Below are 19,794 nucleotides of genomic sequence, written 5' to 3' on the forward strand. Positions count from 1 at the left end.
GCATCAGGGAGAGTGAACATGGGGCTTAAAATCCATTGTGATCAGGTAAGCCTGGGTAATGGATGCACTAGGGTTCATTATATAATTCTCAGTACCGCTCTGTATGCTTGATGGATTTCATAATTTGTTTTTAAAGATAATGTTTCACAGCAGAGAACTAGATAAGAGCTAGTAAGGAGTAAAAAATGCTTTGTTTCAATTTTCCAGCAAGACAAGTCATAAACTATTGGCTTTCTCTACTTCTTGTCCTTTCACCCATATCCCTAACTCTTGCACCCTAAATGTAAAAAAAAATATTCCCTACTAAATACCTGCATTTAACCCTTTTGTCTCAGGTTCTGCTTTTTTTTTGGCCCTACAGTGAAAATCTCTCATGTTCCTCTCCTGCCTGCTCTAGGTTTTGGCCCTACCTTTCCCTGACCCTCTCAAGCTCTCACCACCACATCGAACACAGGAAATTTTCTTCACTCATCCTGAGAGCAGGGACTGTGCCAAATACAAGGTCACACCCCTCACAGCCTGTGGCATGGGGCTCATGAGACAATCACGTCTGCATATTTTTTCAATGAACAAATTTGAATAAGACAGCTTCCGCACCCCAGGCCTCAGAACTACATTTCCTCAGGACTACATTTCCCATGATCCTGGGCCTGATTCCAAAGTGGACTCTGGAGGCGGAACTGTGTGGAAAGCCAATGAAGGCTCTTCCACTTCAAGTCTGAGAACTGCTCTCCATTTGGTTCCTGGTTGCTGGTCCTAAGGCGGCTCCGTAAGTGAGGTACAGTGTGATTTGAATATGGAGATAAATCTTCTATCAGGTAGGAGGCCAGGGGAAGATATACCACAGCCTGCATGAATTTCAAACCCTAAGGTGGTCCTGCGGAGCCCTGGTGGCCCAGTGTGTAAACTTTTCTAACCAAAAAGATCAGAGGTTCTAACCACCAGTGGCTCCAGGGGCAGCTGGCTTCTGTGAGGATTACACCTTGGAAAACCTGTGGGACAGTTCTACTTTGTCTTACAGGATTGAGTTTGATTTCGTTTTAAGGTGGTTCAGAAAGTTTGACTGACTCATACTTTGAACCCTAATCTGTAGCTGCTGTAGAGCATAAAGGTGGCTGTAACAGACCTCTGATTCAACCTGTTCGAGTTAGGGTGACAGCCACATCACGAACTTAATTAAGCAAGTCACTTAGCTCCTGTAAGACTCAGTTTCTCCATCAGTAAAATGGAGCTGATAATTGTGCTTACTTAACAGGGCTGTTGTGAGGATTACATATGTGTACTGAAATGTAGCTATGGTTGTTCTGGTTTTTTTTTTTTTTTTTTAATAATTTTTATTGTGCTCTAAGTGAAAGTTTACAAATCAAGTCAGTCTCTCACACAAAAGCCCACATTTTGCTACACGCTTCCAATTACTTTCCCCCTAATGAGACAACCTGCTCTCTCCCTCCACTCTCTCTTTTCCTGTCCTTTTCGCCAGCTTCTATCCCCCTCCACCCTCTCATCTCCCCTCCAGGCAGGAGATGCCAATATAGTCTCAAGTGTCCACCTGATCCAAGAAGCTCACTCCTCAGCAGCATCCCTCTCCAACCTACTGTCCAGTCCAATCCGTGTCTGAAGAGTTGGCTTCGGAAAAGGTTCCAGTCCTGGGGCAACATAAGGTTTGGGGGCCATGACCACTGGGGTCCTTCCAGTCTCAGTCAGACCATTAAGTCTGGTCTTATGAGAATTTGGGGTCTGCGTACCCCTGCTCTCCTGCTCCCTCAGGGGTTCTCTGTTGTGTTCCCTGTCAGGGCAGTCATGGGTTGTAGACCAGCACCATCTAGTTCTTCTGGACTCAGGATGATGTAGTTTCTGGTTCATGTGGCCCTTTCTGTCTCTTAGGCTTGTAATCAGCTTGTGTCCTTGGTGTTCTTCATTCTCCTTTGATCCAGGTGGGTCGAGACCAATTGATGCATCTTAGATGGCTGCTTGCTAGCGTTTAAGACCCCAGACGCCACTCTTCAAAGTGGGATGCAGAATGTTTTCTTAATAGATTTTATTACGCCAATTGACTTAGATGTCCCCTGAAACCATGGTCCCCAGACTCCTGCTCCTGCTACACTGACCTTCGAAGCATTCAGTTTATTCAGGAAACTTCTTTGCTTTTGGTTTAGTCCAATTGTGCTGACCTCCCCTGTACTGTGTGCTGTCTTTCCCTGCACTAAAGTAGTTTTTATCTACTATCTAATTAGTGAATGCCCCTCTCCCACCCTCCCTCCCTCCTCCCGCCTCTCGTAACCACAAAAGAATGTTTTCTTCTCAGTTTAAACTATTTCTCAAGTTCTTATTATAGTGGTCTTATACAATATTTGTCCTTTTGCAACTGACTAATTTCACTCAGCATAATGCCTTCCAGGTTCCTCCATGTTATGAAATGTTTGACAGATTCCTCACTGTTCTTTATCGATGCGTAGTATTCCATTGTGTGAATATACCATAATTTATCCATTCATCTGTTGATGGGCACATTGGTTGCTTACGTGTTTTTGCTATTATAAACAGTGCTGCAATAAACATGGGTGTAAAGGCTCTTATTTCTCTAGGATATATTCCAAGGAGTGGGATTGCTGGATCGTATGGTAGTTCTATTTCTAACTTTTTAAGGAAGCGCCAAATCGATTTCCAAAGTGGTACCATTCCCACCAGCAGTGTAGAAGTGTTCCAGTCTCTCCACAGCCTCTCCAACATTTATTATTTTGTGTTTTTTGGATTAATGCCAGCCTTGTTGGAGTGAGATGAAATCTCATTGTAGTTTTAATCTGCATTTCTCTAATGGCTAATGATCGTGAACATTTCCTCATATATCTGTTAGCTCCCTGAATGTCTTCTTGAGTGAAGTGTCTATTCATATCTTTTGCCCATTTTTTAATTGGGTTATTTGTCTTTTTGCAGTTGAGTTTTTGTAGTATCACATAGATTTTAGAGATCAGGCGCTGATCAGAAATGTCATAGCTAAAAACTTTTTCCCAGTCTGTAGGTAGTCTTTTTATTCTTTTGGTGAAGTCTTTCGATGAGCATAAGTATTTGATTTTTAGGAGCTCCCAGTTATCTAGTTTTTCTTCTATGTTCTTTATAATGTTTTCTATACCGTTTATGCCATGTATTAGGGCTCCTAACATTGTCCCTATTTTTTCTTCTGTGATCTTTATTGTTTTAGACTTTATATTTAGGTCTTTGATCCATTTTGAGTTAGTTTTTGTGCATGGAGTGAGGTATGGGTCTTGTTTCATTTTTTTGCAGATGGATATCCAGTAATGCCAGCACCATTTGTTAAAAAGACTGTCTTTTCCCCATTTAACTGTTTTGGGGCCTTTGTCAAATATCAGCTGCTCATATGTGGACGGAATGATGTCTGGATTCTCAATTCTGTTCCAGTGGTCCATATCTGTTGTTGTACCAGTACCAGGCCATTTTGACTACTGTGGTGGTATAATAGGTTCTAAAATCAGGTAAAGTAAGGCCTCCTACTTTGGTCTTCTTTTTCAGTAATGCCTTATTTATCCTGGGCCTCGTTCCCTTCCATATGAAATTTTTTGGTGATTTGTTTCTCTATCTCATTAAAGAATGTCCTTGGGATTTGGATCGGAATTGCATTAAAAGTATACATCGCTTTTGGTAGAATAGACATTTTTATAATGTTAAGTCTTCCTATCCACGAGCAAGGTATGTTCTTCCACTTATGTAAGTCTCTTTTGGTTTCTTGCAGAAGTGTACTTTACTTTTCTTTGTATAAGTCTTTTACATCTCTGGTAAGATTTATCCCTAAATATTTTATCTTCTTGGGGGCTACTGTAAATGGCATTGATTTGGTGATTTCCTCTTCGACGTTCTTTTGTTGGTGTAGAGGAATCCAAGTGATTTTTGTATGGTTATCTTGTATCCCAATACTCTGCTGAACTCTTCTATTACTTTCAGCAGTTTTCTAGAGGATTCCTTAGGGTTTTCTGTGTATAAGATCATGTCACCTGCAAACAGAGATACTTTGACTTCTTCCTTGCCAATCTGGATGCTCTTTATTTCTTTATCTAGCCTAATTGCTTTGCCTAGGACTTCCAGCACAATGTTGAATAAGAGTGGTGATAAAGGGCATCCTTGTCTGGTTCCTGATCTCAGTGGGAATGTTTTCAGGCTCTCTCCATTTAGGGTGATGTTGGCTCTTGGCTTTGTATGAATGCCCTTTATTACGTTGAGGAATTTTCCTTCTATTCCTATTTTGCTGAGAGTTTTTTTCATGAATGAGTGCTGAACTTTGTCAAATGCCTTTTCTGCATCAATTGATAAAATCATGTGATGCTTGTCTTTTGTTTTATTTATGTTTCTGGGTTGGGTAGATTACATTAATTGTTTTTCTAATGTTGAACCATCCCTGCATACCTGGTATGAATCCCACTTGGTCATGGTGAATTATTTTTTTGATACGTTGTTGAATTCTATTGGCTAGAATTTTGTTGAGGATTTTTGCATCTACATTCATGAGGGATATAGGTCTATAATTTTCTTTTCTTCTGGAGTCTTTACCTGGTTTTGGTATCAGGGATATGGTGGCTTCATAGAATGAATTTGGTAGTATTCCATCCTTTTCTATGCTCTGAAATACCTTTAGTAGTAGTGTTGTTAACTCTTCTCCGAAAGTTTCGTAGAACTCTGCAGTGAAGACCTCCGGACCAGGGCTTTTTTTTTGTTGGGAGTTTTTTGATTACCTTTTCAATCTCTTCTTTTGTTAATGGGTCTATTCAGTTGTTCTACCTCTGTTTGTGTTAGTTTAGGTAGGTAGTGTGTTTCTAGGAATTCATCCATTTCTCCTAGGTTTTCAAATTTGTTTGAGTGTAGTTTTTCACAGTAATCAGATATGATTCTTTTAATTTCAGTTAGGTCTGTTGTGATATCACCCACCTCATTTCTTATTCTGGATATTTGCTTCCTCTCCTGTTTTATCAGTTTGGCCAATGGTTTATCAATTTTGTTGAGTTTTTTTAAAAAATCAGCTTTTGGACTTGTTAATTCTTTCAGTTGTTTTTCTGTTCTCTATTTCGTTTAGTTCAGCTCTAATTTTTATTATTTGTTTTCTTCTGGTGCCTGTGGGTTTCTTTTGTTGTTCTCTTTCTATTTGTTCAAGCTGTAGGGATAGTTCTTTAATTTTGGCGCTTTCTTCTTTTTGGATGTGTGCACTTATTGATATAAATTGGCCTCTGGGCACCGCTTTTGCCATGTCCCAAAGGTTCTGATAGGAAGTGTTTTCATTCTTATTGGATTCTATGAATTTCTTTTTTCCATCCTTAATGTCTTCTATAATCCAGTCTTTTTTGAGCAGGGTATTGTTCAGTATCCAAGTGTTTGATTTCTTTTCCCTGCTATTCCTGTTATTGAGTTCCACTTTTATGGCCTTATGGTCAGAGAAGATGCTTTGTAATATTTCAATGTTTTGGATTCTGCTAAGGCTTGCTTTGTGACCTAATATGTGGTCTATTTAGAGAATGTTCCATGTGCCCTAGGAAAAAAAGTATAGTTGGTTGCTGTTGGTTAGAGTGTTCTGTATATGTCTATGAGGTCAAGTTGGTTGATTGTGGCATTTAGATCTTCCGTGTCTTTATTGAGCTTCTTTCTGGATGTCTTGTCCTTCACCGAAAGCGGTGTGTTGAAGTCTCCTACTATTATTGTGGAGCTGTCTATCTCACTTTTCTCAATGCTGATAGAGTTTGTTTTATGTATCTTGCAGCCCTGTCCTTGGGTGCATAAATATTTAATATGGTTATATCTTCTTGGTGTATTGTCCCTTTAATCATTATATAGTGTCCTTCCTTATCCTTTCTGATGGTTTTAACTTTAAAGTCTATTTTGTCAGAAATTAATATTGCCACTCCTGCTCTTTTTTGATTGTTGTTTGCTTGATATATATTTTTCCATCCTTTCAGTTTTAGTTTGTTTGTGTCTCTAAGTCTAAGGTGTGTCTCTTGTAGGAAGCATATAGACGGATGTTGTTTTTTAATCCGTTCTGCCACTCTCTGTGTCTTTATTGGTGCATTTAGTCCATTTACATTCAGGGTAATTATGGATAGGTATGAACTTAGCGCTATCATTTTGATATCTTTTTTTGTGTGTGGACAGCTTCTTATTCCCACTTGATTTTATGTGCTGAGTAGAATTTCTTTATATATTGTCCTTTCCTCATATTTGTTGTTGTTGATTTTGTTTCTGCTGAGTCTGTATTTTCCCCTTGTATTTTATTTTGATGAGTAGGATAGTTTGTCTCCTTTGTGGTTACCTTATTATTTACCCCTATTTTTCTAAATTTATAACTAACTTTTATTTCTTTGTATCGCCATATCTTCTTCTCCATATGGAAGGTGTATGATTACATTTCTTAGTCCCTCTTCATTATTTTAATGTTGTCTTCTTTTATATAATAACATCACCGTTACCCCGTGTTGGGCTTTTTTTTTTAATCTTGTTTTTTTATTTTTCCTGTCTGGGTTGACTTCTGGTTGCTCTGCCCCGTGTTCTAGTCTTGGGTCGATACCTGATATTATTGATTTTCTAACCAAAGAACTCCCTTTAGTATTTCTTGTAGTTTTGGTTTGGTTTTTATGAATTCCCTCAACTTGTGTTTATCTGGAAATGTCTTAATTTCACCCTCATATTTAAGAGACAGTTTTGATGGATATAGGATTCTTGGCAGGCAATTTTTTTCATTCAATTTTTTAAATATGTCATCCCATTGCCTTCTTGCCTGCATGGCTTCTGCCGAGTAGTCTGAGCTTATTCTTATTGGCTCTCCCTTGTAGATGACTTTTCATTTATCCCTCGCTGCTCTTGTAATTGTCTCTTTATCTTTGGTTTTGGCAAGCTTGATTATAATATGTCTTGGTGACCTTCTTTTAAGATCTACCCTATGTGGAGTTTGATGAGCACCTTGGATAGATATGTTCTCATCTTTCACAATATCAGGGAAGTTTTCTGCCAACAAATCCTCACCAATTTTCTCTGTATTTTCTGTTATCCCTCCCTGTTCTGGTACTCCAATCACTCGTAGGTTATTTCTCTTGTTAAAGTCCCACATGATTCTTAAGGTTTCTTCATTTTTTAAAAATTCTTTTATCTGATTTTTCTTCAAATATATTAGTGCCAAGTGATTTACGTTCAGCTTCAGAAATTCTAGCTTGTACTTGCTCAATTCTGCTCCTCTGACTTTCTATTGAGTTATCTAATTCTGTAATTTTATTGTTAATCTTCTGAATTTCTGATTGTTATCTGTCTATGGATTTTTCCAGCTTATTAAACTTTTTGTATGTTCCTGAATAATCTTTCTGAGTTCTTCAGTTGCTTTATCTGTGTGTTCCTTGGCTTGTTCAATGTATTGCCTCATTTCCTTCCCGATGTCTTGAAGGGTTCTGTATATTAAACTTTTGTATTCTGTATCTGGTAATTCCAGGAATGCACTTTCATCTAAAAGATCCCTGGTTCTTGGTTTTGAGAGCCTGTTGAGGTGATCATGGTGTGTTTCTTTATGTGACTTGATATTGACTGTTGTCTCCAAGACAACCATAAGTTATTGTATTAGTTTATGCTTTCTTACTCTGTTGTAGCTGCTTGCTTTGTTTTGATTTGGTATACCCCTATGGGTTTCTTGAGTGAGCTGGCTTGATTATTTTCACCTTTGGAGCTCTGGTGTCCTGTCCCCAGCTGGCTAGAGCTGTTATCAGGAATATCAGTCTAGGAGTCCATTCAGTTTTCTTGTATGAAATCAGCTCAGGTTTCCAGGTAGCTGACATCAAGTGTGTGGTACAGGCTCTGTCCTACAGTCTTAGAGGGGCAGGGGTGATTGGCGTATATACTGGTATCTGATTGCATCAGGGGGTCACGCTCTGAACAAGGCAGGGGGCTGAGAACCAACCCCCAAGTGTCTCTGAGGAAAACGCATCTCTGTTCCCTAGAGTGTGCTGGTGGGTGGGCTCTGTAGAGGGACCATGGGCACCCAAAGATTTTGTTTTAAGGGCTGGGAGGTACCAGTTATCTCTGGGCCCCTGTCGTGGGTGGTTGGGAGACCCAGGTGGAGCCACCAGTCCTTAGGCCCCTGTTGTGGGTAGGTAAGGACCTTGTATAAAGGCAAAGCAATGTGAAACATCAAACGTCAAACACCCACCTCTCCACCGCACCGCTGAAATGGTTGGAGTTTGCCAACAAGGGCTTATTCTCCCAAAATAGGCCCACACAGGTCCCTGCAGAAGGGAAAGGTGCTCAAGGTCCACGGACAGTTTATGCTTGGACAGGAGCCACTCCTGTCCTGAGCTCCCCCAGTTAATGGAGCTAGCAAATTAACATTTCCCCCCAGTTGGAAATTTTTTCCTTCCCCAAGGCCAGGAGGACGGCTCCAGGTGCTCACCAGGGTCTATCTCAGGCCTAGGGATTCAGTCGCTGAAGCTGGCTTGGGGGGTGGGGGCGTGGTAAAATATAGGCAAGTACTTAGCTTTTGCCAAGAGCACCCTTCTCCTCAGGTCCCGGAGGTGTGAGTGGGCTGTGTGGCTGGCTGCTTCCCCCTGAGGAAACTGCGGCCAAACGCTAGGACCAGCCCACCACCACCACCGCTGCTCCGGGAATGGTGCCTGAGGGCTCCCTGCGATTCAGGTCCGCTAACTCCTCTCTGCTTCTGACCAGTCTTTTCCTTCCCCTGCCCCTCAGTTCCTTGTCTAAGCTTGCCTTTGATGCTCAGGGCTCCTAGCTTGTCACAAATATACTCGTTTCACTTGTTTTTCCTGTCTTTGTTGTAAAGAGGGCTCGAGGGAAGCGTCTGTCTATTGTGCCATCTTGGCTCCACCTCCTAGCTATGGTTTTTAAGGGAACTTCCGTAACTGGATTTAACTTTTAACAGCGATTTAGTCCCTCCTCTGTCCCCAACTGTGTGTCCCAGAGGACCAAATTAGTCTTGTACGTAGCAAACTCATAACCGTTCCTGACCCTCCTGTATTCCCTAATCAGAAATCCCTTAATGCACACAAAACTCCGGGGTGTGGTTGGATTGTGCTTTTTGCAGTGTCCAGGGCTGGATTTTCTCATGTTGGAGGCAGGCTTAGAAGGCTAGGGTCTCCAGGAACCAGAAATGACAGACACTGGACTCCTCAGTATCAGGCTGACTGAGGGCATTATCTCCCGGGCACAGGCTTGGTGGAAAATCCCCCAGTAAAATGGATCCTGCCTAAGCATGCAGCCCCAGGAGCAAGTTGCCAATGTACCCCGATGGGCTATTTGCTCAGGGACCTGTCCTCCAGCCCTGGCTCTATGCCCACCTACAACATCACCTATCAGCTCTGATAAACTTCTCTTTTTCCTCCCTCAAAAAACCAAAAACCAAACCTGTTGCTGTCAACTCGATTCTGACTCATAGTAACCCTATAAGGCAGAATAGAACTGTCCCATAGGGTTTCCATAGATCAGCTGGCAGATTTGAACTCCCAACATTTTGGTTAGCAGCAGTAGCTCCTAACCACTGCACCACTCTTTCCTCAGGCCCCTCCTTTTCACTCCTCAAAAACAAAACCATACCCTGCCTCTCAAAAGGAAGTGGTTAATAGTCCATGCTCCATCTCTGTTTGGCCTGGAGACTTATTTTTGTTTGGCTTTTACAAATTTTAAAAAGTTCTGAGCCAATTTTAAAAACAGGGAGTTTTCACCTGAAAGTCTGTGTTTTCTCCCTCTCCTGGGGAAATGAAAAAACCATTCATAAGTCCTGGCTACCTTGGGCCTTCATTCTACACATCTTCAGCTATAGGAGCTGTTTCCCTTTGCGTGGGGCTTTCTCCCACTTTGAACTCTTCAGTCCCTTCACCTCATCATTTCTTCCTTTTGCTTTAGCTGCATAATGTTCAAGAGTGAATTTCAGAGTCTCCACAGAATCCACACCACCTGTCTGGCCTCTGCAGGCATTTGCTCCACAGCCAAGGCTGGGACCCAGGACTTCAGGACATGAAGGACTGTTGAATGATGGTCTTTGGGAAGCACTTGACCAACAAGTTCTGTTTCTCCATCCAGAAAATCAAAAGACTGTCTACCTGCCTCTGGTGGAGGGGGTCCCCTAAAGAGAGTCCCTTGTGCAGGTTCATAAAAGCACAAGAACAGAGGGGCCAGGACAGAGGCATAAAGAAATGGTACAAGAGATCTGAAGGCATTTGGGTGGAGTTCACAAGGCATTCTCCCCATCTAGCCTCAGTCCTCAAGCCTAACCAACCCCCTGTGCCCTCTCTAGGTACACTAAGAAGGTTCTGTGCTTTTGTCTTTGTGAACCTGTAGTGGAGGCCAATAGGTCTAATGGATTTCGTTTGGGCCACCATACTAAAAAATGTTTTTTCAATATCTTTAGAGTCAAAAACACTCTCCAAATCCGTTCAGGGCCCATCACTTCCTATTTCATTACACCTGGTGATTCCTGACTATATATTTCAATAATTTCACCAGAATATGTTCCAGTGGTAAGCATGCTAGATCAGATTTTCCTAGAATCTAGTCACTCTTGATTTTCGATTCAATTTTTGCTATTTCCTGTGAACATTTTCTATTGCACTCGTGTTCTCGTCTTCAGAAGCACCAATTGGTGCTTCTATATTGGACTGTCTATATTGGATTGTCTTTGAATGCTTTCTATATCTAGCTTCTCTCTGGCTATTTTAATGGCCTTATCTTTTTCACTACCACTTACTGTGAGCATCAAGCTTTCCTTCTATAGAAGCAATTTGATCTTTTTGCAGTATCTATTCTGCTCCTTGCTGTTTATAATTAATTGTTAGCTGTGTTTATGACTTCCATGTTACCTCAGGTCTGAAGTCTTTCTTTTCATAACACTGCATCATTTTAACATCTTATTTTTTTTTTAGCTCTTTTGTTATTGAGTCTATTTTCAATGTTCTATATAAAAAAAAGAAAAAAAAATTTTTTTTCTTTTTTATAGTCCCAAGTATCTGTGAAGAATTTCTTTCTAGTGTTCAGTTTATTTTTCTTCTTGAAATTGATTGTCTATTTTTTATAACATTTACATGCTATGATTTTTTCCTCCTTACCTCCATCTCACATGATATCTGCATACTATTCTTCATCATATACACACTTGTGCAGTGCAGCTCCATCTACACCTTTTACTCATTTTCTGAATCCAGTGTTACTGGTAAGATGTCCAGCTGGGGCTGGGCTTAGACTCCTCACTACTTCAGTGGAGGTGAGGGGAAATGGGTGAGCCAGGACATAACCTGATGGCTGATCTTCTGTACACAGGTGCTCCATCATCCTCCCTGGTTACACCAGCTATTTAGGGTGTTGCCTTATTTTTTTACCCCAAGTATCCCCAATTACTTAAAAAAGACCAGGTGCTATCAGAACATACTGTTCTTTGGTGTATGTGGTAGAGAACTGAGGCATGGAATAGGGTTAAACATTTTTTTCTGATCCCATGAAAAGTAATTATCAGGCTGGTTGCTTTTGGACCACCCTTAGTGGCTTCTATAACATCCAGGTTTAGAGCTCTATCAGTTGTTCTTCAAAATTTTTTTGCTGACTTTTTCTTAAGCAGTTTTTCCCCAGTACCTTTTGGCTAATATCCTACTAGCTGCTATCAGCCCGAGAGACAGAAAGTGTCTACTTGCCACCAGTTTCAGCAAAGTCCTTGAATAGAATCTCAGGGTCACATGCCATCCATGAGCCAAGCATTGGGAATAGAGCATATGTGCTTTGAATTGGTCCTATCTGGGTCACGAATCTATCAATAGAGCCCAATATGTACAGCCCATCCTCTGTACAGTAGCCAGAAAGGTCTGTTCGATTACACCACACTTTGTTCAAACTGCAGCTCTCCCCGCACCTTGAAAATGATTTTTTGTTTTACTTATTGTGAAAGCCAAAATGCTAGCACTGGCTATAAGGCCACTTATTACCTGTCTGATCCCATTATATCCATTCTCTGTCTCCCTCATTCTGCTCCAGTCACCCTGGCTTCCTACATGTTCCTTAAAAGCTCTAATAGTTTCACACCCCCCCCCCCAAAAAAAAAACCAAACCCACTGCTATCAAGTCAATTCTGACTCATAACAACCTTTTAACTTTCTGTTCCCTCTGCCTAGAATGGCTAATCTCCTACCATCATTAAGATTTTAGTGAGGCTTTTTTGATTACCATATTTGAAATTGAAGCTCCTCTCAGTTGTTTTCTCCAGAGTACTCATGACACTCTAACAGATTGTTTTTATTTATTCAATTCACCACCAGTGTTACCTCACCCCTCTAAAATATAAACACTAGATCAGAAGATAACACATAGTAGGCTTTCAGCATATTATTTATTGAATGTTCCAGTGAATGAATGAATATAAATTGGGAAGGAGTAGTTCCCAAATAGAAATAAGCTCACTCTTTTTTTATGGAAGAGTGAATGGATGCAAGGCAGCCATAAAACCCCATAGATGCACAAATACAGGGAGCACCATTAGCATTGTATTACGTCTCCAGGAGGGGCTGTGCACATCGAATCCAATGTACACCCCACGTAACTATGTCAGGCAGGGGCCTGGGAGGATAAAAACCATGGTGTCCAGTACAAAGTTCTAGGCTAGGAATAAGCCAGTACTACCTCTAAAATTGTTCCTAAAGTAGGACTTTGAGAGAGGAAGTTTCAGCTGAAGAGAAAAATCAGTGGGTCACATACTATGAATATGATATACTCTTCTGTATAATTCTCCTGTTGATACCAGAGATACTTTTTAAGCCCTATTTTGATTAATACCATTAGAATCACATTTTATTCATCACCAAGGAAACCATATATAAACTGTCATTTGGCTAATCCCTTAATTTGGACTTCTATTTACCCATGTTTAAAAGACGGAAAAGTAAAAGTGAAGATGACATTACTTTATTTACAGGGTTACTGAGATTATTAATTGACTTACAGTGAAAGTAATTCCTGCATAAAATCACTAAACAATGAATTATTACTACAGATATTCGTAACCATTGTTTGTAATTAAATACACCCACTATTTACTATTCAACATGGTTAAGTTCCAAAGACCAGGTCATTACGTGAAAAGCAGCATTATGCAAAATGGAGGATGACCACATCAAATCACAAAATGGAGGATGACTACATCATAATGTAACTGCCAAATTACATGATTATATAACTGCCAAACCACTGAGAATCATGGCCCAGCCAAGCTGACATATAACCTTAACCATTACAGCCAGTGTTACTCTTGCCTAGCACGTTGGCACTCGTTACTCCCAGTTTTACATTGTTAATTGGTGAAATAGAGAGTACATTTTTTTACTATTGTACATGCAAATTATCAGATAATGAGATAGTCAAATAAGTGAGGAGTAGGTGTATTTAAAATACATTATAGCTATAATTAGCCAAGAAAAGCCAAGTAAAAAAGTCATTTTATTTATTTTTTTATTTTGTTTTATTTTCTTGCTTTAGGAGATCATGGACCTTGAAGCATATTTTGAAAGAATTGGGTATACAGGCCCTAGGGGGAAATTGGACTTGGAAACATTAACTGACATCCTTCAACACCAGATCCGAGCCATTCCCTTTGAGAACCTTAACATCCATTGTGAAGAAGCCATGGAGTTGGACTTGGAGGCAATTTTTGATCAAGTTGTTAGGAGGAAGCGAGGCGGGTGGTGTCTCCAGGTCAATCACCTCCTGTACTGGGCTTTGACTACAATGGGTTTTGAGACTACAATGTTGGGAGGTTATGTTTACAGCACTCCAGCTGAAAGATACAGCAACAAAATGATTCACCTCCTGTTGCAGGTGACCATAGATGACAGAAACTACATAGTGGATGCTGGGTTTGGGCGCTCCTACCAGATGTGGCAGCCTCTGGAGTTAATTTCTGGGAAGGATCAACCTCAGATACCCTGCATCTTCCGCTTGAGAGAAGAGGGAGGAACCTGGTGCCTGGACCAAATCAGAAGAGAGGAGCACATTCCAAATGAAGAATTTCTTAATTCTGATCTCCTGGAAAAGAATAAATACCGAAAAATCTACTCTTTTACTCTTGAGCCTCGAACAATTGAAGATTTTGAGTCTGTGAATGAATACCTTCAGACATCTCCACTATCTGTGTTTACAAGCAAATCCTTTTGTTCCTTGCAGACACGAGAAGGGGTTCACTGTTTAGTGGGCTTCACCCTCACCTCTCGAAAATTCAATTATAAGGACAATACGGATCTGGTAGAGTTTAAGACCCTAAATGAGGATGAAGTAAAGGAAGTGCTGAAGAATCTGTTCAATATTTCCTTGCAGAAAAAACTTGTGCCCAAACACGGCGACCGATTTTTTACCATTTAGAGGAAGAAGCGAAAAACAGTCATCGGTATTACTTCAGGTATTCAAAGTTGTTATTTTTGAAAGTTTCAAACATATATAAAAGTAAAGAGAATATAATACTAAACTTGTCTTGTTTTAATTACCCAGCTCATCAACTCTCAACTGATGGCTTATTGTATTCCTTCTATACCCCCAAATTATGGTGAAGAAAATTCTAGACATTAAATCATCATTTCACCCATAAAAATTTTAGTACATATCATTAAATGATAATATTTCAATAAAACATAATCATACACCTTTTCAAAATTAATAATAAAAATGGCATTTTATCATTGTGGCCTGGGTTATCCTGGGAAGCATTGTGATTTGTGCTGGAAAACCTTCAAAATTTTTAAACGTTAAAGATTTTCCAACGTAAATATCAGAAAATATGATAATACAATATAAAGGAGATCATTTCCATTGAGAGGAAGCAGTTCTTTGGAAGGTCCTGAAGGGTTGTCGTTCCTCCATCCCTACTAGCATTCCTTGACTTCAGGAACAAACAACCACCACCACCACTCCACCCACAAACACCTGCCTGATAACTTGTTGTTTTTGTTGTTAGGTGCCATCAAGTCAGTTCTGACTCATAGTGACCCTATGCACAACAGAGGGAAACACTGCCCGGTCCTGCGCCATCTTCACAGTCTTTGCTATGTTTGAGCCTATTGTTACAGCAACTGTGTTAATCCATCTCGCTCAGAATCTTCCTCTTTTTCACTGACCCTCTACGAAGCATGCTATCCTTTTCTAGGGCCTGGTCCCTTCTGATAACATGTCCAAAGTACGTGAGGTGCAGTCTCGCCACCCTCATTTCTAAGGCGCATTCTGACTGTACTTCTTCCAAGACAGATTTTTTCATTCTTCTGGCGGTCCGTGGTATATTCAATATTCTTTGCCAATACCATAATTCAGAGGCATCAATTCTTCAGTCTTCCTTATTCAATGAAATTCTGATAACTAGCAGGGCTGAAGTGTTACATTCCAGGCTGGTGCCCGTATGCCTAACCACCCACTCCTCAGGTGGTCAGGCTAGAAAATCCTTATAGTGAATCACCCATCCCTCAGAATATAAAACTGGCTGAGGGAGGAAATAGTTGGTCCCTCACCTACTGTGCAAAGTGAGAGCACACATAGAAGAGTCTACACCTCTGCCTGGATACCTTTTTTTGAGCCAGAGGGAATCACTCTCCATGAAACTGTTCCTATTATTTGCTGTCTCTTTTCTCTCAGTAAACGGCTTTTGCTTGCCAACAGTTTGTGAGTGTCTCATGTATATGGCTCAGTCAGACTAGGTGGATATAGCACCCATAGATGAGTTGATGCTACTGGTTGTCTTGTGGCTACTTGGGGTTTTAGAATTGCCTCTGGGACAACCTGTGTGTATCGTGCATCCATTAAATTCAACCAGCATTTATCCTCTGTCGACTTTTTACAAAATACTGCGTGTATAATTTGGGATTGGAACTCAACAAAGAAAAATGAGATATGATACTTGCCTCCAAATAGCCCAATAGCTCCCAGGGCGAGATTTCAACCAATACATGGTAGTATGTGACTAGGTATCAAGAGAGTGGCACAGCTAATCATTTCTATTGCAGTGACTTTTAGCAACTATGGTTATTCATGCACCATTTCGTTAACATGAGAATACAATATCAGATTGAGAATTTCCTACTTAACGCTTTCTCCCTGCCCTGGAGCTTACCTGTTGACATTGCTGCCCAGGCCTCCTGTTCAGCACACACACATGCCCAAACCAGAAACATTAGGAATATTTAATGGAGAAATGGGATGAAAAAATGTGTGGAACAGAGAGGTGGCTGACTTGGAAAGGTATTGGCTCTCTGTCCCTCCCTGCTTTGCCACCCATTTCTCAAACTCTTCCATCGTGGATCACACTCCCCAACAGAAAATTGAGTTTAAACCTTTTTCTCAGGTGCTGCTTCCTGCAGGAACCCAAGTAGTATTTGAGTGGCATTTAAAATCATAGCAATGAGTGAGATTACCCAGGGAGTATGTGTACACTGAGAAGAGAAAGTGCCCCACAACTAAGGCATTAAAACCCCTATAGGTGGAATAGAGAAGGCAAGTCCAGCTAAATAGGACAAACGGTGAGTTACGGGGAAATCAAGAGATAGTGGAATCATGGAAGACGAATAGAAAAAGTGTTTCATGCAGAAGGAAAGGGTCAAGTGTGTTGAATGCTGATGGGAAATAAAGAATTATAATAAAAACATGAATTTGTCTTATTTAATAACATGGACATCATTGGTGACTTTGACAAGAGCCATCTTGTATGTAGTTGGGGATGGAAGTCTGATCGAAGTGAGCTGAGAAGATGGCAGTGGGAATTTGAAACAGGTATGGAGTGTGATCTCACTGTATCAAGACAGGAACAAACAACACGATACAATATATTCCGATAAGGATAAAAAAAGGATAAGTATATGAAAACACATAGCAAAATATCTGGGTGTTTACATACCAAACAAATAGTAGTTGTTCAAAGATGACTTTAATCTCCCATGCAATGTGTTACTTTTTTTACAAGGGGAGAGTCCAGATGCGTCACTTACATCAATCATCAGAGACTGTAGTGCTTTACTTATTCTCCTCTTCTTCACGGGCACAGGGTAGACCACGTCACTGACCCCCCTCAGCAGTTAGATACAACCGTGTCGACTGAGTTCTAGCCAATGGAATGTGAGTGGGATGACAAAGCTATGTCCAAACTTCTGTTCTTGCCTAGGTTCTTGTAATGGCTTTTGAAGTCCAATTCCTACGTTATAGCCTGGGCCTAGCCTGTAGACATCTGGAAGATGACCGTTCCTCTGATCTGGTATATTTATTTAAAGGAATGTTTATGGAATATCTACTCTGTATTTCACTACACCTGTAATAGGTTTTTGAGTAGGATGATGCTCATGGTCTGTTTGGTGCGATCCAGGTTTACACCTTTGTCCCAGCATAACTGAAGATTCCACTTCACTCTCAAATATTATTCGGACAATACATTGTATGATCACACTAAATAAGACAGATGTTCACTGAGCTACCAACCCGGTTCTTGCCCTAGCTCTTTTATTCTTGCCCAGGTCTAAGTAATAGTTTTTTATTTCTCTATCTCCAATTCACTTTGATTAAAAAAACAAAACAAAACACACGCACACAAAACCATATGTTTTAACTGTCCTAATAAGATAAAGGAAGCCAACCTCTGAAACAAACAAGCAAATAAACACCCCGAAAAACCACTCTCTCATTATGTTACAGTTCATGTTGTGCCACACAATCTTACTAGGACCCTGCTGCTCTTTTTCTTCTTTCATTTGTGTCCCAACTCTCCCCTATGTTGTAGGTGTCTTTTCCATTCAGCCAGAGGAGAAAGAGAGCAAAGAACACATCACTGGGGGGTGTTTATGGCTAAGCATGTCATCCCACTCACATTCCATTGGCTAGAACTCAGTCGACATGGGAATGGTAATGCTAATACTTACCTCGTAGGACTGTTAATGAAGATTAAATCTGATAATCGAGGTTAAGTGCTTCTAACAGTGCCTAGCACACAGAAAACGCTCCAAAAGGTCAGCGGTTTGAATCCACCAGCCGCTCCTTGGAAACCCTATGGAGCAGTTCTAAGCAACTGCTTTAACAATCATAGTTAAAAAGAAAATGTCCAAATAGGAGCATTTTGGGCCATTCCGCAGTTGACTCTGCTCTGTCCTAGCCTTACATATGGGGTGTCTTATTCCATCCAAGAGTTGGAGAATGTAGCCCATGTTTCATCAAGTTTTGTCTGCTGACCTCCCGAGCTCTCTACCTGAGCAGAACCATCTGTGCTCATGCAGGCACATAGGGCTGTGATGTCTCACTGTGACCCACCACACCAGTGACTAGCCTGGCCCTTCCTGCTTTTCTTTCTTCTCCCAAGACTCCCAGAGCCAAAATTTCTTTCCCTCTGGCAGAATAGCCTTTCTCTCTACTCAATTCTGTCCACTAACATTCGCCTGGTTTTTACAACATTCATCTACCTGCAGCATCACTTCCCACCTTTACTAAAGGTCCAACACAGCTGACTAAGTAGTCCCAGAAACCCTGGTTGAAGATCAAGAATCTAAACTGAGGAAAGCCATCATAAGACTCAGGAAATTTCCCACTTATCTTAGTCCGAGGGGAATTATTTCCGAAATGATATTATGCCTGAAGTAGAAATGTTGCTTATTTAGCAGCTTCCTTGAACACGTCAATATTCCTAGGAATCCTAGATCATCCTGGAAATGATGAAACATGAAATTATCCAAAGTATTCATCTGCTCAAGACACAAGTATAATCTCTCGCATCTCTAAAACTATGTTCCAAAAAGAAATTTGTCCTTAAACATGTCTACCAATAGACATTTCATATCCTGATTAGGCACTTGGCTATTTCTACTTGGAGGACACTATTCCAGGTAGAAAATTATTCCTGAGACCATGTCTTCTGAATGCCATTTAAAAACAAAACAAAAAGGAAGAACAGCTTTTGATAAAATCTTAGCACTACATGGTCATAGGTACCTATATGGGGAAAACATGGAACTCACAACACAGAATTATTCAAAAATAGTCTTCTTCTTAGAGCCAGTGCCCTCCATGGATGCCTTTTTCACGTACTGCCACAAACTTTTTTTTTTTCAGGGGAGTACAGAAAAGGAAAAACATTTCTTCCTGCCTGCCTGCCTTTGCAAGGAATTAAAGTGTGAGCACACTTCAGAATTTTGAACTAAAAGTTATTTAGCACATATTAGAATCATTAAACTAAAACATACTAATTCTAATACCTTCAGTTTTTTTTTTTTTTTTAAATATTCTTCCGACTACATATGTGACAGTGAGCAGGGAGCTTTTGTTAATATCACCATAATTACTACCCTTTCCCCACCTCTCAATGCCATCACTTCTGTGGTAAGGAGTTGCACATTAAGAATTCCCATTTTCCGAGTTCTGCTCCCCTTTCCACATGTAAAACATTGGAAATACTCATATTTCCAGTTTGAAAGTAGTTGATGTAGTTCCACCAGGAATAAAGGGAGGTTCAAGCTGCTAACATCTCAGTTCTACAACCACACAGGTTCTTGGGTTGCAGTACCCAATCTTACTCTCCTTCACCCACCAGACTCCAGGTCACAGTTTCCTGTGACAATTCTTAATGAAGATCCTTAAGAGCCTCTGTCACTTTGGCTAGAACTTACAAAAGCAACCTCAGAATAATAAATCTGACCATTATAGGTTGTAACGCCTTTAATTCAGCTGTCAAATTTCCCAGAATCAAGGGAATAATGGCAAAAATCAATAGAACAATTACTCCCATTCTCTGTGTGAGGGATGGTCTAGAGCCCAAAACCTTCAATC

General features: G+C 40.5%; 1 protein-coding gene across 2 annotated transcripts; it reads left to right on the top strand.

Annotated features, from left to right (window-relative positions):
• Positions 1-716: 716 nt before the first annotated feature.
• LOC126065631 (arylamine N-acetyltransferase 1) lies at positions 717-14,460 on the top strand. Of its 2 annotated transcripts, none has more exons than XM_049865872.1 (2): positions 717-778; positions 13,498-14,460. In XM_049865872.1, exon 2 carries the CDS (start codon positions 13,504-13,506, stop codon positions 14,374-14,376), a length of 873 nt encoding a protein of 290 aa, XP_049721829.1. In that variant the 5' UTR covers positions 717-778; positions 13,498-13,503; the 3' UTR covers positions 14,377-14,460. The 2 variants fall into 2 exon arrangements, with proteins under 2 accessions (XP_049721829.1, XP_049721828.1); XM_049865871.1 differs by having other exon boundaries at positions 726-818.
• Positions 14,461-19,794: the final 5,334 nt, after the last annotated feature.

The sequence above is a fragment of the Elephas maximus genome, chromosome 22, assembly GCF_024166365.1.
Source record: "Elephas maximus indicus isolate mEleMax1 chromosome 22, mEleMax1 primary haplotype, whole genome shotgun sequence".
NCBI lineage: Eukaryota > Metazoa > Chordata > Mammalia > Proboscidea > Elephantidae > Elephas > Elephas maximus.

Bases quoted from the DNA above. Each gene is read 5' to 3' on its own strand.
- LOC126065631 (XM_049865872.1), top strand. From the start codon at position 13,504: ATGGACCTTGAAGCATATTTTGAAAGAATTGGGTATACAGGCCCTAGG.